The 14,671-nt window shown below is 34.2% G+C and overlaps 2 protein-coding genes across 2 annotated transcripts; one reads left to right on the top strand and one right to left on the bottom strand.

Annotated features, from left to right (window-relative positions):
* Positions 1-2,655: 2,655 nt before the first annotated feature.
* On the top strand, positions 2,656-3,871 carry LOC110102998 (transcription factor TGAL3-like). Its single transcript, XM_028700408.1, has 2 exons — positions 2,656-3,360; positions 3,424-3,871. The coding sequence occupies exons 1-2, from the start codon at positions 2,656-2,658 to the stop codon at positions 3,784-3,786; spliced, it is 1,068 nt and encodes a 355-aa protein (XP_028556241.1). The 3' UTR covers positions 3,787-3,871.
* A 2,258-nt stretch (positions 3,872-6,129) lies between these two features.
* On the bottom strand, positions 6,130-7,171 carry LOC110102999 (B-box zinc finger protein 32-like). Its single transcript, XM_020831530.2, has one exon. It carries the CDS (start codon positions 7,084-7,086, stop codon positions 6,511-6,513), a length of 576 nt encoding a protein of 191 aa, XP_020687189.1. The 5' UTR covers positions 7,087-7,171; the 3' UTR covers positions 6,130-6,510.
* Between the last annotated feature and the right edge of the window lie 7,500 nt (positions 7,172-14,671).

Raw genomic sequence — 14,671 nt, 5'->3', positions numbered from 1 at the left:
TTCATATGCTTCATATAAATCATAATTTATCCATTTGCTATTATTATAATGTTAAAATAGTCTACCCAATATACATATATCTTCAATAGGTTCTTGTTAGCCTCTTGTTTATTATAATCACCTTTTCATTGAGGTCTATTCTAATTGGAAATAAATAAATAAAAATGTAACACAATAGGCTTTGAAGTCATTGGATCTACTTTGAGATTAGAGCGATACACAAATAAATTGTATTGCACTCATCTCAAAGTATATCTTAGAATTTTAAGGCTCATCCTGATTGATCAAATTTTTTATAATCTCATTAAATCTCATGAATTTGATGTCCTTCCTTTTTCAACCCCAATTGGGGTAATCCAGTGCCATAATTTATGGCATATAAATATTTTTATAATATTAAGTATATAGTGTTTGATCTATTCTTTTATATACACCTATCATATATGAAAGAGCTTTTAACATTAGTAAACAAATGACATGCGTGTAAATTAACTGAAATAATAATGATGAGAATGACAGAGCTACAGATGCATCGAAGATTAATAAGAAGCTTTATTTTAAAAGTGAGGTAAAATATATTTGCAATAATTAATTTGTTTAAATGACCACTTTTTTATAATTTTATTTTTGTTTCATAAAAATTTTCAAGGTATTAGGTGTGAAAGATATCTTGGTAGATCAACAATGAAACATTTCTGTTATCTTACTGATCTAGGAGATTTGTAGCCAAATATGAACTATGCTACATGGATGTTAGTGGATCAAAACTTGGCTATATTATTATTTTCCATTATCTCCGCACATTTCTTGCCTTAAGTTCTTGATATAAACTTGTGCTGATATTTGGGCTACCGTAGATTGGCATCTCCATATTCAAATTCTTCTTGTAACTATTTGGGTTAAGAATGAGCTACATCATATATATATATATATACATAAATAATTAACCCTTAAGTGTTGATGATTTGGACTCACTATTGTGTAGTGAAAAAGATCAATTTTGCTATTGAAGCAGCTCAAAAACTACCATACATTAGAGTGTCTAAATCTATTATGGTCCATGTAGCTACTCAAAGTAGGGGTGCTTCTACCTCATTCTATGCATAAGTGTGCTCTTGAATATGCTCGAGGCACTTTTCATAGGCATAGTTCAGCTGGCAAAGATTATAGATGCTACAATCTATATCTTGTGAAACTTGTTATATCTCATCATGCCATCTTTCATGAGTAAATCTTCTCTTATAATCTTTCAATGACTAATAACAAGTTGTTCCAAACTCTTATATGCCACCTTTTAAACTTGTACCTCTTCAATGACACCTTGTTACTAAGCTCTTCAATTTCTACTTTTACATTTCTAACTCTTGCTTCTTCAGATATTCTATTAAATCTTGCAACTTCTCTATCATCCATTGTATCATCATCACCTCCTTTCACTTCACTGCAACTCTCTGCAACTAATTGACGCAGGAGCGTCCATATAATAAAATTGTATTTTCTTGTTAGTGATTGGTGTAACTCTATTTCTTGTGTAGCCTATTATGTGACTACCTGAAGTTTATAAATATAGGCTAAGGTCTTGTAATAGAGATAGATTTGAGATGAATAATATTTGAGTAATTTTACTCTTTTTGGGTTTCTGTATCCTGAAGGATTTCAGGTGGTGATCCCTCCCCCAAGAAGGAGTTCTTGGTCCCGTCACCGGATCCTCGATGTGGATTCGTCGAGACCCCTACCTGGCCGGTGTCATTTGGTATCAGAGCCAACTGGTTCTTCTTGCTCTGTATCCTGAGAAGTTCTCAGGTGGTGAAGAGAAGAACTGGCGGAAGAAGCCAAGTCGGAGGTCGTTCAAGGTCCGACGGGTTCAGCTCCGACATCAAACCACAAGAAAGCACGAAAATTCTTGTTTACCGCACAGAAGGAATTGAGTCCATGGTGTTATGAACAAGATACAATTCTTGTTCTGAAAAGGCCATAGCATGCTGGATGCCACTAACGTTGCCTCTTAGTCATTCTTTCCCTCTTGCAAACAGTAGTTTGTTGGATTTAGTACAGCCGTTGATTCGGTGAAGGAAAGCAAGATATCACCCAGCTGTTGGGCTGATTCTAGCTGCCCAAATCTTGTTTCAGATCTTCTGTTGGGTTGAGTTTTAAACTATGCCAATCTGATTCTTAAAGAAAGCAACGAAAATTTCCAACTCAGCCTTCATTCCAACGGAGACCATTCTTGATTTTCCCATATTCCAAAACGGTGGTGGTCTTCTCTTACAGCGAACCTATCCAAGGTTTCTCTGCACACGAAGGCCAGAGTTCCTCGCCAAGGTGCAGTTGTCCCTACCCGCCGGGCTTAAGAGGAGTTCCGCCGTCGCCGCCAGGCTCAAGAAGAGTTTGATCGTCGCCGCCGAGCTCAAGCACAATCTCGCCATTTACGCCGTGCTCAAGAGGAGTTTTGCCGTTGCTGCCGGCCTCAACCATCTTGTCCGTCCCCGAAGGAAGCTGGGAGTGATTTTTGTTGGCAGTTTCTTTCTCCTTCCAGCAATCAAGAAGGGCGGTCCAGAAGCTAAGAAGGGTGCTGTCTTCTTCCTGTAGGCTATTTTATTTTCATTTTCTATATCTTGCGAAAAGGTCCAAGTGGTGATTATTTCCTTGATAAGAATGACACCTCGTCAAAATCATCAAAGTCCACAGCAAGAAGCAGAAATTGAAGATCTCCTACAAGAAATCGCCCGACTCAAATTACGATTATCAAGGATTGAACGAAGATCGTTACAAACTGACGACGAAGACGACGAGGGTATTTCAATTGATCATATTTCTTCCACCCCACCCTCGGTCGAGTTTAGCCTCGAAGAAATTGAAGATCCGTTGCCGAAATCTCTGCCTTTAACTGTTTATGATGAGCCAATCTATGATGTGTATGACGATGACATATTCACAGGAGTTCTTGATCTTGATCAACTTATATATGATAATGACGCGAGCAAGGTGGATACACCTCGGGAGATAGTCATTCCTATTAAAACAACAATTATGCTCACCGTCATTGATAGTGACATTGGTAATATTGGCCTTTCAGCTGGAGTGAATGGTGTCTTGGCATTTGATAGGGAGTATGCTCGCTGGTTAGACCAACATCAAAACCAAATAAGTAATTTGAGATCAGCTTTTAATTCTCAAGCAGATGATGAAGAACTAAGACTTCTTATTGATGGTTTAATGTCACACTATGATGTTTTCTTCAAGCTCAAAAGCATTTGTACAAGGTCTGATATCTTTCACATGCTTTCGGGATTGTGGACAACACCTGCCGAAAGTTGTTTTATGTGGCCTGGCGGTTTCCGTTCTTCCGAACTTCTCAAAGTGCTTGTCAGCCACGTGGAGCTATTAACAGAGCAACAACTAATAGGTATATGCAAACTCCAGCAGTCATTACAACGAGCTGAAGTTGCTGTGTCTCAGGGAATGGAAGCTATACAGTTGTCTCTTAGAGATACCTTGTCACATGTTTCTGATAATATTGCTAATTACATGAACCAAATGGCAATTTCCATGAGCAAGCTTGGAACACTTGAAAATTTCCTTTGGCAGGCTGATCTTCTGCGGCAGCATACATTGCAGCAGATGCATCGAATACTGAGTATTCGTCATGCAGCTCGAAGTCTTCTAGATGGAGCGGCTAACACCGGGTGGAATTATCCAGACCTGTTTAGCCAACCAAACCCGCCTCCTTATGGTGGCCAACCGGATCTCTTTCTACGAGCTCAAAGTTTCCTCCTACCCCGGTAGAATGACGCAGGAGCGTCCATATAATAAAATTGTATTTTCTTGTTAGTGATTGGTGTAGCTCTATTTCTTGTGTAGCCTATTATGTGACTACCTGAAGTTTATAAATATAGGCTAAGATCTTGTAATAGAGATAGATTTTGATGAATAATATTTGAGTAGTTTTTACACTGCTTTTGGGTTTCTGTATCCTGAAGGATTTCAGGTGGTGATCCCTCCCCCAAGAAGGAGTTCTTGGTCCCGTCACCGGATCCTCGACGTGGATTCGTCGAGACCCCTACCTGGCCGGTGTCACTAATGCTTCTTCCAACTATTCCTCTTCATCCACTCTACCACAGCTCTCCCTATCTTATACTTCTTCCTCTTCTTGTCATGTACATTCAAGACATCCTATGTTCACAAAAATAAAAGTTGATCATTTGAAAACAAAGATTATTTTCATTTGCATCATATTAATACCTCAATCTAATATCCTACTTAATACTCATTTTGCTATAAAAGATACTAATTGGATTACTACTCACTTTGCTATAAAAGATACTAATTGGAGGCTTGCAATATCAGCTACATTTCATGCCCTTCAATCACAAGAAACCTGAATTATAACTTTTTCACCTACTTATCAGATTGTTTTAGGATGCCAATAGATTTACAAAATAAAGCAAAATGCATATGTTTCTATTGTCCATATTACAAAGCTAGACTTGTTGATCAAGAACACAAACAAGAATATGGAGTCCATTACATTGAACCCTTTAATCTTGAAGCAAAATGCATACTATTCATATTTTTATAATGGTAGCATTATAGCATTCCTAGTGTATCATTCAACTTGATATTTCTAATGTTTTCTAACATGATAATGTTATGAATGTTGTCTATATGAAATAATCACAATGATTTGGTGATCTTCAGCATCTGAATTATGTATGCAGGTTATCTTTAAAAAAATTATTCATAATTTTAAGCAAGCACCATGCCAATGATTTGCTATGCTCTATACTCATATATAGGACCTTGTTCACTTTAATTGCAATGGATTCATCACTATTAATTTGTCATCAATTTGATTCTATTATGTAAATCATAATCTATATAGACAACATACTTCTTGTGAGTAACAATCCATCCACTATTGACAACTTGATAATGAATCTTCATCATAGTTCTCAAATGTGCAGCCTCAGCTCCATATCATATGTTCTTAGCATGCAAGTTCTTCAAACACCTATTGCAATTCATCTAAGCCCGCCCAAATATTATGTGCAAGACTGCCCATAGTCTGATTCAAATTTCTATGACCTTAACATTTTCAGACCTATTGTCGATTCTCTATAATATTTAACTATCACAAAACCAAATATTTCATTTATAGTAAATAAAGTATGTCAATCTATGCACAAACTCTTGATTTTATTTATCAAAATCTAGAAGTTATTCTAAGGCTCGTTTGTGACAACTTTCTTACTACTTTCTAAAGCAGCTTTCTAGTACAAAAATATTAAGAACTAAAAATTTTTGTACTAAAAAACTGCTTTTAAAAAACAATAAAAAAATCGTCCCAAACAAAACTTAGAAAAGCATACAAGACACCATTCATTATGTGCCTACCTCAATCTCATCTCAATTCTAGCTAAAGATTGTCTTATTCAATTTGTTTCAAGTAAAAGGTCTATTCAATTTTCTAAGTCTTGCTTGATTGTTTAGTGTTATTATGATTGAAAAATATATATTTAAAAAATATTATTAAAATATTATTATTATTATTATTATTATTTATTTTTTAAAAATATTAATATTAATCCTCACTTTAGAGATTTTTTTTTGGGAAAAAATTATATTGATTTACAATTACAACCAAATGATTGAATTTAAGATATTTATAATTTTGTAAAAAAATTATAATTTCAAGCAACCAAATGGAAAGATTATTCTGTGCGGATGCCGAACGCAGCTCTACATCCGGATACCAATCAGAATGAACCACATCAGTGATACCAAGATGTAATACCGAGCCAGGAACTTAGGTATCTCGATGGGGTTGACTTCCGCACATAATAAGTGAAATGAGCCCATGTATAAGACAAAAACTGATTAAAAATAAAATATCATCATATATTATTTTTTTTTTACTTACATATAAATAATTTAAAAATATTAAAATTTAGGCCTTACATAAAATTTTATAATTTTAAATTATAAATGTCAAATAAGATTAATAATATTTTTAAAAGAATCAACTTATACGCCAATAAAAAAATAAACAAAATTCCTAACTTCACCAAATGTGGCAAAAAAATGGGTAATAACATGATTTCAAACAGAAAGCAAAAGCAGCCAAAAATCTGAACCAGAACCACTCATTCATTGTTCATTCATAAGTGAAGCAGGCAGAACTGCAGAAGGCATATTTTCCTTCAAATTCAACTGATGCTTTGAACAAAAATAAAAATTTACATGAAGATAGCATTGCTACAGGCAACAAACCTATAATCCTGCAATTTTTTTTCATCCATATGCTATAAAATAACACATTCATCATAAAAAGCTGCAACCCTGATGTTCCAATACATTAATTTTGATCAGTATATCCTAATCTATAGATATTTTTATGTAGAATCTGAAGGCAAGATAGGTCATCTTCTTCAAGTACATACCCTTTTGCAAAAATTTGGATGAAGCGTCCTGCCTTTGATAAGACTAAGCAATAGATGAGAGAGGCCGCGATTATGGACACTGGTCCCAGCCTTCCTTCGCAAACCGCCGGCGTACGATCGCACGTGTGAGAATCGGATCAGCCTGAAGAATAACGCTAGCAAGCTTACGCCCTCGCATCCTCGCACCATCTCTCACCTTCTTCCTTACTTCCGTCGCCCTCGTCACCCTAATCGGCACCTCCGCCGCCGATCTTCCGTACTCGCCAAGCACTCGAATCACCATCGTAATCCGCCCCCGCCGGCGGCGCTTCAACCTCACCGCTCTTCCGGAAAATACCACCGCCGATGAAGCAGATTTAGCGGTTGAAGCGCAAGAGGAAGAGCATGAGATGGTGGGGGGAGGAAAGGCGGGTTCGCAAGCTCGACAGAGGGAGTAGATCGGGGCGAATCCGGCACCGGAGATGGTGCCGGCTGCGAAAGAACGGCATCCGGCGCAGGCTACAGCCCTAACGTGGCGGCCGGCGAGGAAGTTGGCACCGTGGACACGCTCATCGCACGCCGAGCAGAGGAATGCCGCGTCCGCCTCGCAGTACACCGATGCCTCGCCCTTGCAGAGCTCGCACTCTCGCCGTACGACCTTTTTCATCTTCCTAAAACCCTAACCCTATCTTCGAGACGAAAGCGAAACTGCAAGAGAGGATCACAGGTGGTGAGAATCTGAGAGAAAAGAAGGGATTGGGGAGGCGGTATTTGAAGAGAAGCCCGGAGAGCGAAAGCCGCCTTGAGAGCGACTACTTTATATTATTTTGACCTGCAAATTTTTTTTATTTTTATATTGATTTCTTTGGCTGTTCAAATGTGTGGCTAGAAATAAAGGAAAAAGGGTGCTATTTTAAAATATAAAATAAAATCAAATTTATATTAAAATTCTGATATTTATTCTGAGTTTTTGTAATATTTATTAATGATTTAATATTTTGTTATCTATTTATGCATTTTAAATAAATAACTTCTTTCCTTTAAATTTATTTGCTAATCAAAATGACATAATTTACAAATTTAAAGCATATTAAGAGGTTGTTTTTGATATTTTTTTACTGTTTTATTTTTTAATTCACAACTATACTTTCATTTATTATTTTCTTATATTTCATAGAAATTTTTATAAAATTAAGTTTTTTTTTTAACTAAGGTTTCGTTTGAGATAACTTTCTTATTGTTTTATAATACAAAATTTAAAATTTTTAAAAAATTATACTAAAAAGTAATTTTATAAAGCATCAAGAAAGTTGTCCCAAATGAAGCCTAAATCTACTAATATATCAAAGTTGTAAGAAAATATCCAAATTTTTAAAAAAGAATATATTTTTGGCTTCGTTTGGAACAGTTTTTTAACTACTTTCTAAAATAATTTTCTAGCACAAAAAATTTTAATTCAAGAAATTTACGTACTAAAATTACTTTAGAAAGCAATAAAAATTGTTCCAAATGAAGCATTAGGATATCGACAACGGTTTTCCAAAAAATTACTTTCTTTATAATAATTTCAAAAATATCTTTATAAAAAGCTACAATCACCTCCAACAGACCCTAAATTCAATTTATTTTTTAAAATCTCATAATTCATAGTCTGAAAATTCTTATAATTTTTTATAATAAAGGATATTTTAATCTATTTTTTTAATTAAAATTTCTGATGGTGGCGCAATCACGAGCCACAACCTCGTTTCCCTCGAATTGTTCAAATAGTTTCAGAATCTATTTATTTTATTTTATATTTTTCTAATTTACTGGTTTTTAGTGTATCCAGTTACCTGCGAGGAAGCTTTCGCGCAGAAGAATGAGGTTTTCAGCCACGAAGGCAGTTGAGCTGTTGGGTGATGCAAGGTGGTGAGGTTACGTTACGGTGATCTTATCCTCGCTCAAAATATCATAAGCGCGTTCAAATTTCCAGCTTCCCAACCCCGAAAACCACGGTCGCATATAGGCGGCGCAGAGACGAGCACGTGGCGCGAATGTATCGTCGGATGAATCTGAGAATGAGACTCTTTTGCTGGAACAATTATTAGGTAAGGTCGTCACGTGGTCTTACTCAATATCGTGCAGGCCCGACGATTTGACCCGGGATTGTTATGTTCGCGTATTACTCGGTATTGCTCGATATTGATAGGTATTGCTTAGCAATAATGAAAAATATCGCTCTGTGAAGACCAATACCGAGTAAAATAGTGTCACGTGTCACCTGAGCACTACCAAAAAATAGGGTTTTCGCAGCACAATTTTTGGCCTATCCCGGCAGTTATACCCGCCACTATTTTCATTGCACCGGTTCTAAAACCGCTACATATCCGCTGTGTTTGCAATGCGCTGCAACGACATTCCGCAGCGGTTTGAAGACCGGCGGTGTAGATTTTTACGTAGTGCATATTTTAGCAGCGGTTATATCCGCTGCAAATGTACAGAATTGTGTCGGTTATAATCGCGACAAATATGATTAAAATCGATTGATATTCAGCTTTGTGGTGGTTTTCTGGGCTCTAGTGGCGGTTATAACCGCCACTAAAGTTCAGATTTTTTTTTAATTGCAAAACCTGGTCTTTCACCCTAGAGCTAGATAATTTGTTCAGCCAACTGTGCCATAGAAATTAAACAAATCAGAGACATTCACTAAACCGAAACATAAAACCTATATAAACAGGAGTTGTAGCTTAAACAAAAACACAAGTTTTAATCATAGAGATTCACAACAACAAGAGAATATTGAAAAATATATTTGAGTCACATGACTATAGAATAATATTTTTGAGTCACTTCCTCATTTGGAAATGAAACCAGATCATCATTTTCCAAAATTCTCATATTTCTTTAGGAGGCGATACTTCTTATTAATGGATCAATTAGCAACATTGATGGATCACTTAAACTGAGAACGCTGAGTATTGAGCCGAATTATCACTTAAATTGAGATCGCTGAGTATTGAGATGACAATTTTTAGTGGTTTGCACTTCTCGATGTCTTCAAGTATGTTGAATGTCACACACTATTTGTCAAGTATCTTAGTGCTACAAGTCTTGCTATTTCATCAGCTAGAGGAAGAATGTAATGTTTTGACAAGTTAAACTCAAAAAAAATTATTAGAGAATACTATTTCTCTTAGATAACAAGAAAAGAAATGAGCATAAAATAACAACCATTAGAGTTCAAAATCAAAACAACATAAGTTCGAAATTACATAAGATGTCCATAAAACCAAAAGTATCACATTTAATACTAAACCTCATCAGTAGACTTACATTTACAAGAAACAAGAAGTTCTTGAATTTTCTGATCTGTTTGAATAACCCTTGAGAAGTTCACATTTGAATTGTTGATATTTCAAATGCAAACTGGTTATAAGTTTGGATTCCAAGATAAAATACTTAGAGAAGGTCATATAAATTCAAACCCATTGATATAGCTCAAAGTTCACACTTTTCAGGCCTGAAATTTGATTATCATTCTTTATTAAGTTAATGTTAAAAAGCAAATGATAAGCATACTGGCAAACTATCTAACGAAAGAAGAATGCAAACAAATTGTTAAACATAAGGAAGTTTGAGTTCAGAAATAAAATGGCAAAGTTTTCAACATAACATTTATTACTTAAATTAGGTGATAATAAAGTTGCTTCTATCCGAGTAACCAACAGTGACATATGATACTTAGCTAAAAAAGCCAAATCATTAGAACTTGAAACCTAACAAAGAATAAAAAATTAATTTACTATGTCAAATACTTTAATTTAATGTCATTTATGAAGTTTAAGAAATATAAAATACGAAAGCATACCGTATTTTATATCACACAATCACACGTGAAATCTTTCATTGATAAGTCTCTCAAAATTTGATATTGTTAGATGTGTATGCCCGCGTCGCTTTCTTCTCTCTCTATCTGTGAAACATTGTCTATAAACTTTCAATATTTTCACAATGTCGGAGGACATATCTATGTGCATGAACCAAAGAATTATCATCTAAGTTGAATGAAGTCACCTTTCCCAAGGGAGTACCACCACTTAAAAATTTAAAAATAAATTGTCCATCAGCTGTTGTTGCGATTTTATTCAAAAATTAGACCGCTCAAGATATATAGAATAGAAAGTTATCCCATCTTCAGCAATATAACCCTCCGCAATAGAACATTCAGGTTGTGCTTTGTTAGCTACATAATCTTTTAATACTAAAAAAAATCTGTAATAATAAAAACCTTTATGAAGATTATATAAAGCTGAACAATAATAACTTGAATTAGTAATTACTATAGAAATACATCTCAAATGGATACATCCATCTATACTGATGCAGTGCACTTTTTAATTCCATTGTCAACTAAATCTTGTCGTGCTTGCAAGTTATCTTTAGATTTATCAAGATCAAGTAAAGTGCCAATGAAAACTTGTTGTGCTTTGGTGAAAGTGTTGTGTGATCTCAGTAAAATAGTTTTGGCTGAAGAATTATAAGCGATTTCATATAGCCTTAGGGGTGTGTATCCTTTTGTTGCTTTCTACAGCTATTCACGTGCTATTTCTCTTATTTTGATTCCAAGATTTCAGCTTCTTTTGATTCTGCAATTTTTGTGCACATATAAGCCAACCGAATATCAGAGGCAAATGACTTTTGGATATCAGAGGGAAATGACTTTTGGATATCAATTTGTTTGTTCATCAACTCCTGTTTTTCTTGATCCCGTAAGTGTGGAATTACTCTTTACAATGGTTGACGAAGTTAGATATTTTGTAAGAGGGCACGTCTCCTAAACCCTAAACTAAGTTTTATTCATGTGCTAAATTTTCAAAAAATAACTTCACCCATGAATCCTTAATGGTGCATGTCAAATACTTTTTAACCAAAACCAATTTGGGCTATGCATGAATGCAAAACGCATTACACTTTGTAAGGCCTACACATTGCTATCATAGTTGTTTCCCACTTGAAATCATTTCCTTAGTCATCACAATAAAAACACATGATATTTCTTCAGCCTAATGTGCAAGCATTCAAAAAAATAAAAAAATAAAAACCCTAGGTTAAAGGACAAACCGATTGGTGAGCAAGGAGATTCGGAGGAGCTGGACACGAGCAGACTACCGGACTTTGGTTTTCGATGCTGACGACCGGACGGCTGGACTTCAGTCTTTGATGGCGACGACCGATCAAAAAGCCGGAGAAGGGGGCGGAGGCACGGAGGAGCGAGAAGGGGGCGGGATCGAAAGTAAAAATGAAATGCCATATTGAATGCCCTAATAGGTTTAGAAGTGAAAACCACAACTTTTTGCAGCGGTTAAAACCGCCGCTTGTTGCATCGGTTATAACCGCTGCTAATACCTGGTTTTGCCAGCGGTTTTCAAACCCCCCAATACAAGTGCTGCGAAAGGCCCCATTTTTTGGTAGGTGACGTAGCTCTACGTTCGGACGCCAGTAAATAGTGCCCCCAGTGTCCACATTATAACCACGCGGCCCGACAACACCCCGACCCTCCCAGAAAGGAGCGGGTTGCTAATGTTTCGCGTTGTTGTTTTTCTCCGGTATTGCTCGGCGGGATTGTTTGTCTTCACATAATGATTTTCTCGTTATGTGCCGAGCAAATCGACCAATACCGAGTAAATACCGAGCAATACGCTTAGCAACACGCAACATAGCAATCCCGTCTCCTTTTCGGGTCGGGGTTGTCGGGCCGCGCGTAAATAGTGAAGAACCATGTGGCATTATTTTACTAGCGTCCGAGCGTAGAGCTACATCAGGTGACCGGACCAAATAAAAGTTCCTTTTGTTGGCTATGAGGAAATTTTTTGAATCACAAAATTTCTTTAATTTTAATTAAAGATATATTTTGAAAATCACTTTTATTTATTTGATAAAATATAAAAAATGATTAATAGTTTCTATTGTAATGAATCTAAATAATCTATAATAATTAGGATTCATTATATTAAAAATTATAAGATTCATTTTAGTTGCCTGCTAGAAATTTTTTGTGATAATGTAAGAAAGTTCATTGTCTTAGGCATATTATTCGAAGATGGGATATAAATATAGGGGAAAATAAAAAAGCAAAAAAAGGTTGGGCGATAATTGTAGAGACACGCGGACGGAGAATTTTTACGTGAAAAATCCAATAAAAACTCATCAGGATTTGATCTGAACTAAAATGGATTCAACCTAGTATTTGTCAGTCCATATATATTGTTCAACAAAATCAATAATTATAAGTAATATTAGGTTTCTTGCACAATATTGATATACCCTAAAAAAAATTTATATTTAAATATTATTTTTGGAAAATAATATATTTATTATTATTATTATTATTATTATTATAAATATGCCGAATAAATCACACGCTATCATGCCTTTGATAAGTGTTTCATTGTGCTTGTGTATGGTCAGTGTCTACAACCCTTGTTCCTCATAACATCAGTAATTTACGATCACGTGTTGGAATACCACATATATAGAGGAGAGAAGAAATTTGAATATAATTGCAATAAGAATTCACATCAATTAAAAAATAATGAAGGTAAGGATAAATGATTTTTAACATAAAAAAAAATATAGTGAAGAAATGCAAGATTAACAATTTTTGTAAATTATTTATGATATAATAAAAAATTCTTATCAAAATTTCTTTTAAGGTTGAAGAGACGATTATTATATATGGAGGACAAAGAGTTTTTTTTTCTTTTTTTTGGGTGAATTAATCACAACTTCTAACTATTAGAATATGTTTAATATATAGAGATACAGAGGGAAAAATCAACTCAGTATTATTTTAAACAAACAGCTTAAATTTCTAATGGACCTAAAAATAGTTGTTTTAATGGTTTTTTATAATAATGGATAAATAGAGAAGAAAGTTAAGTTTTGTTTCTAACCACAATTTATCGATTTGAAATCAAATATAGGGATTATATTTTTAAGAGAACTATAAAATTTCTCTATAATGAAAAAATTATGGATCAATTCTTTCAAATAAAAAATTATAATTAATTAATAATTCAAAAGTCGTATTATCAAATTAAAAGATTAAATAGGAAGAAATAAATTATTGAAATAAATGCAACATAACAATCTATGTTTATGTATATATAAGGTAGATGACATAAATGTGATTCTACTAATGTTTTGATCAGATGATATAATGCTTTATGGATAATTGGATCTCATGAAATAGAAGTGAGTCATGAGAATGGTTCAGTGGACCACACCTCATTCACAACTTGAAAAGGTTAGAAGGGGAAATCAACGCTTCATTATCTGTCAAGGAGAAGAAGGGAAGGGTCAGTTGGGCTTTCTTTTATCGGAACATAATTTCTATCTAATTCAACCAATGCATTGTAATGCTCCAAAATCTAAATTGGAAGAATTATTCATTTATTATTTAAATAAATAACAAAATCAGAGCTATCTAATATCATATATTAGTAATAAATAATTAAATAGATTCTATAATTCAAAATATTAATGTACACATCTATATTCATTCCCAAAAATTATATACACTATTCAAGATTTACACAATCATCACATAACTATTATGTCTTGAGTATAAAAAAAAAACCAAAAGAAACGGAACTTGAAGAATTCTGACCAGCCTCACACTCTTGTTCTCCTATCTTGACCTGAAATATTTTAACCACATATAATAAGCTCATAAGCCCATCAAACAGCCAAAACCTACATCATAATTTAAAGCACGACAAATGAGCAATATGCATGTCAATAGTTATATCAATGTAGTTGCATTCATATGATCATTTAATTAATACATATATAGTAAAATTCACATGTAGTAGTGGTAGAATCTATAAATAATAAAATACTACAGTACGTAAGCAAGTAAAATAGTAAATAAGTACGAGTGTCAAATCTATAAAATAATCATCATATCCATAATATCAATCATTATATAAATTATATAAAACATCAAATCAAAATATCGATAAAGACTATCAAAATTAAATCAATGTAGTAAAATTATATAAGAATGTAAACATGTTATATAAACCTCATATATCACATGTTCAATGTATTGCATGCTTTGTATTAAGTACATTGAATCAATATTATCAAATAGTATATGTATATAGATCGATAATAATAACAATTTAGTAGCAGAATCAGTAGAATAATGCAATAACAGTAAATCCAATCAGTAGCAATAAATTTATACAATAATAAGAAAAAGCCCT

The sequence above is a fragment of the Dendrobium catenatum genome, unplaced genomic scaffold, assembly GCF_001605985.2.
Source record: "Dendrobium catenatum unplaced genomic scaffold, ASM160598v2 fragScaff_scaffold_1515, whole genome shotgun sequence".
In the NCBI taxonomy this organism is placed as follows: Eukaryota; Viridiplantae; Streptophyta; class Magnoliopsida; order Asparagales; family Orchidaceae; genus Dendrobium; species Dendrobium catenatum.
This window is presented reverse-complemented; position numbering and strand designations above follow the sequence as displayed.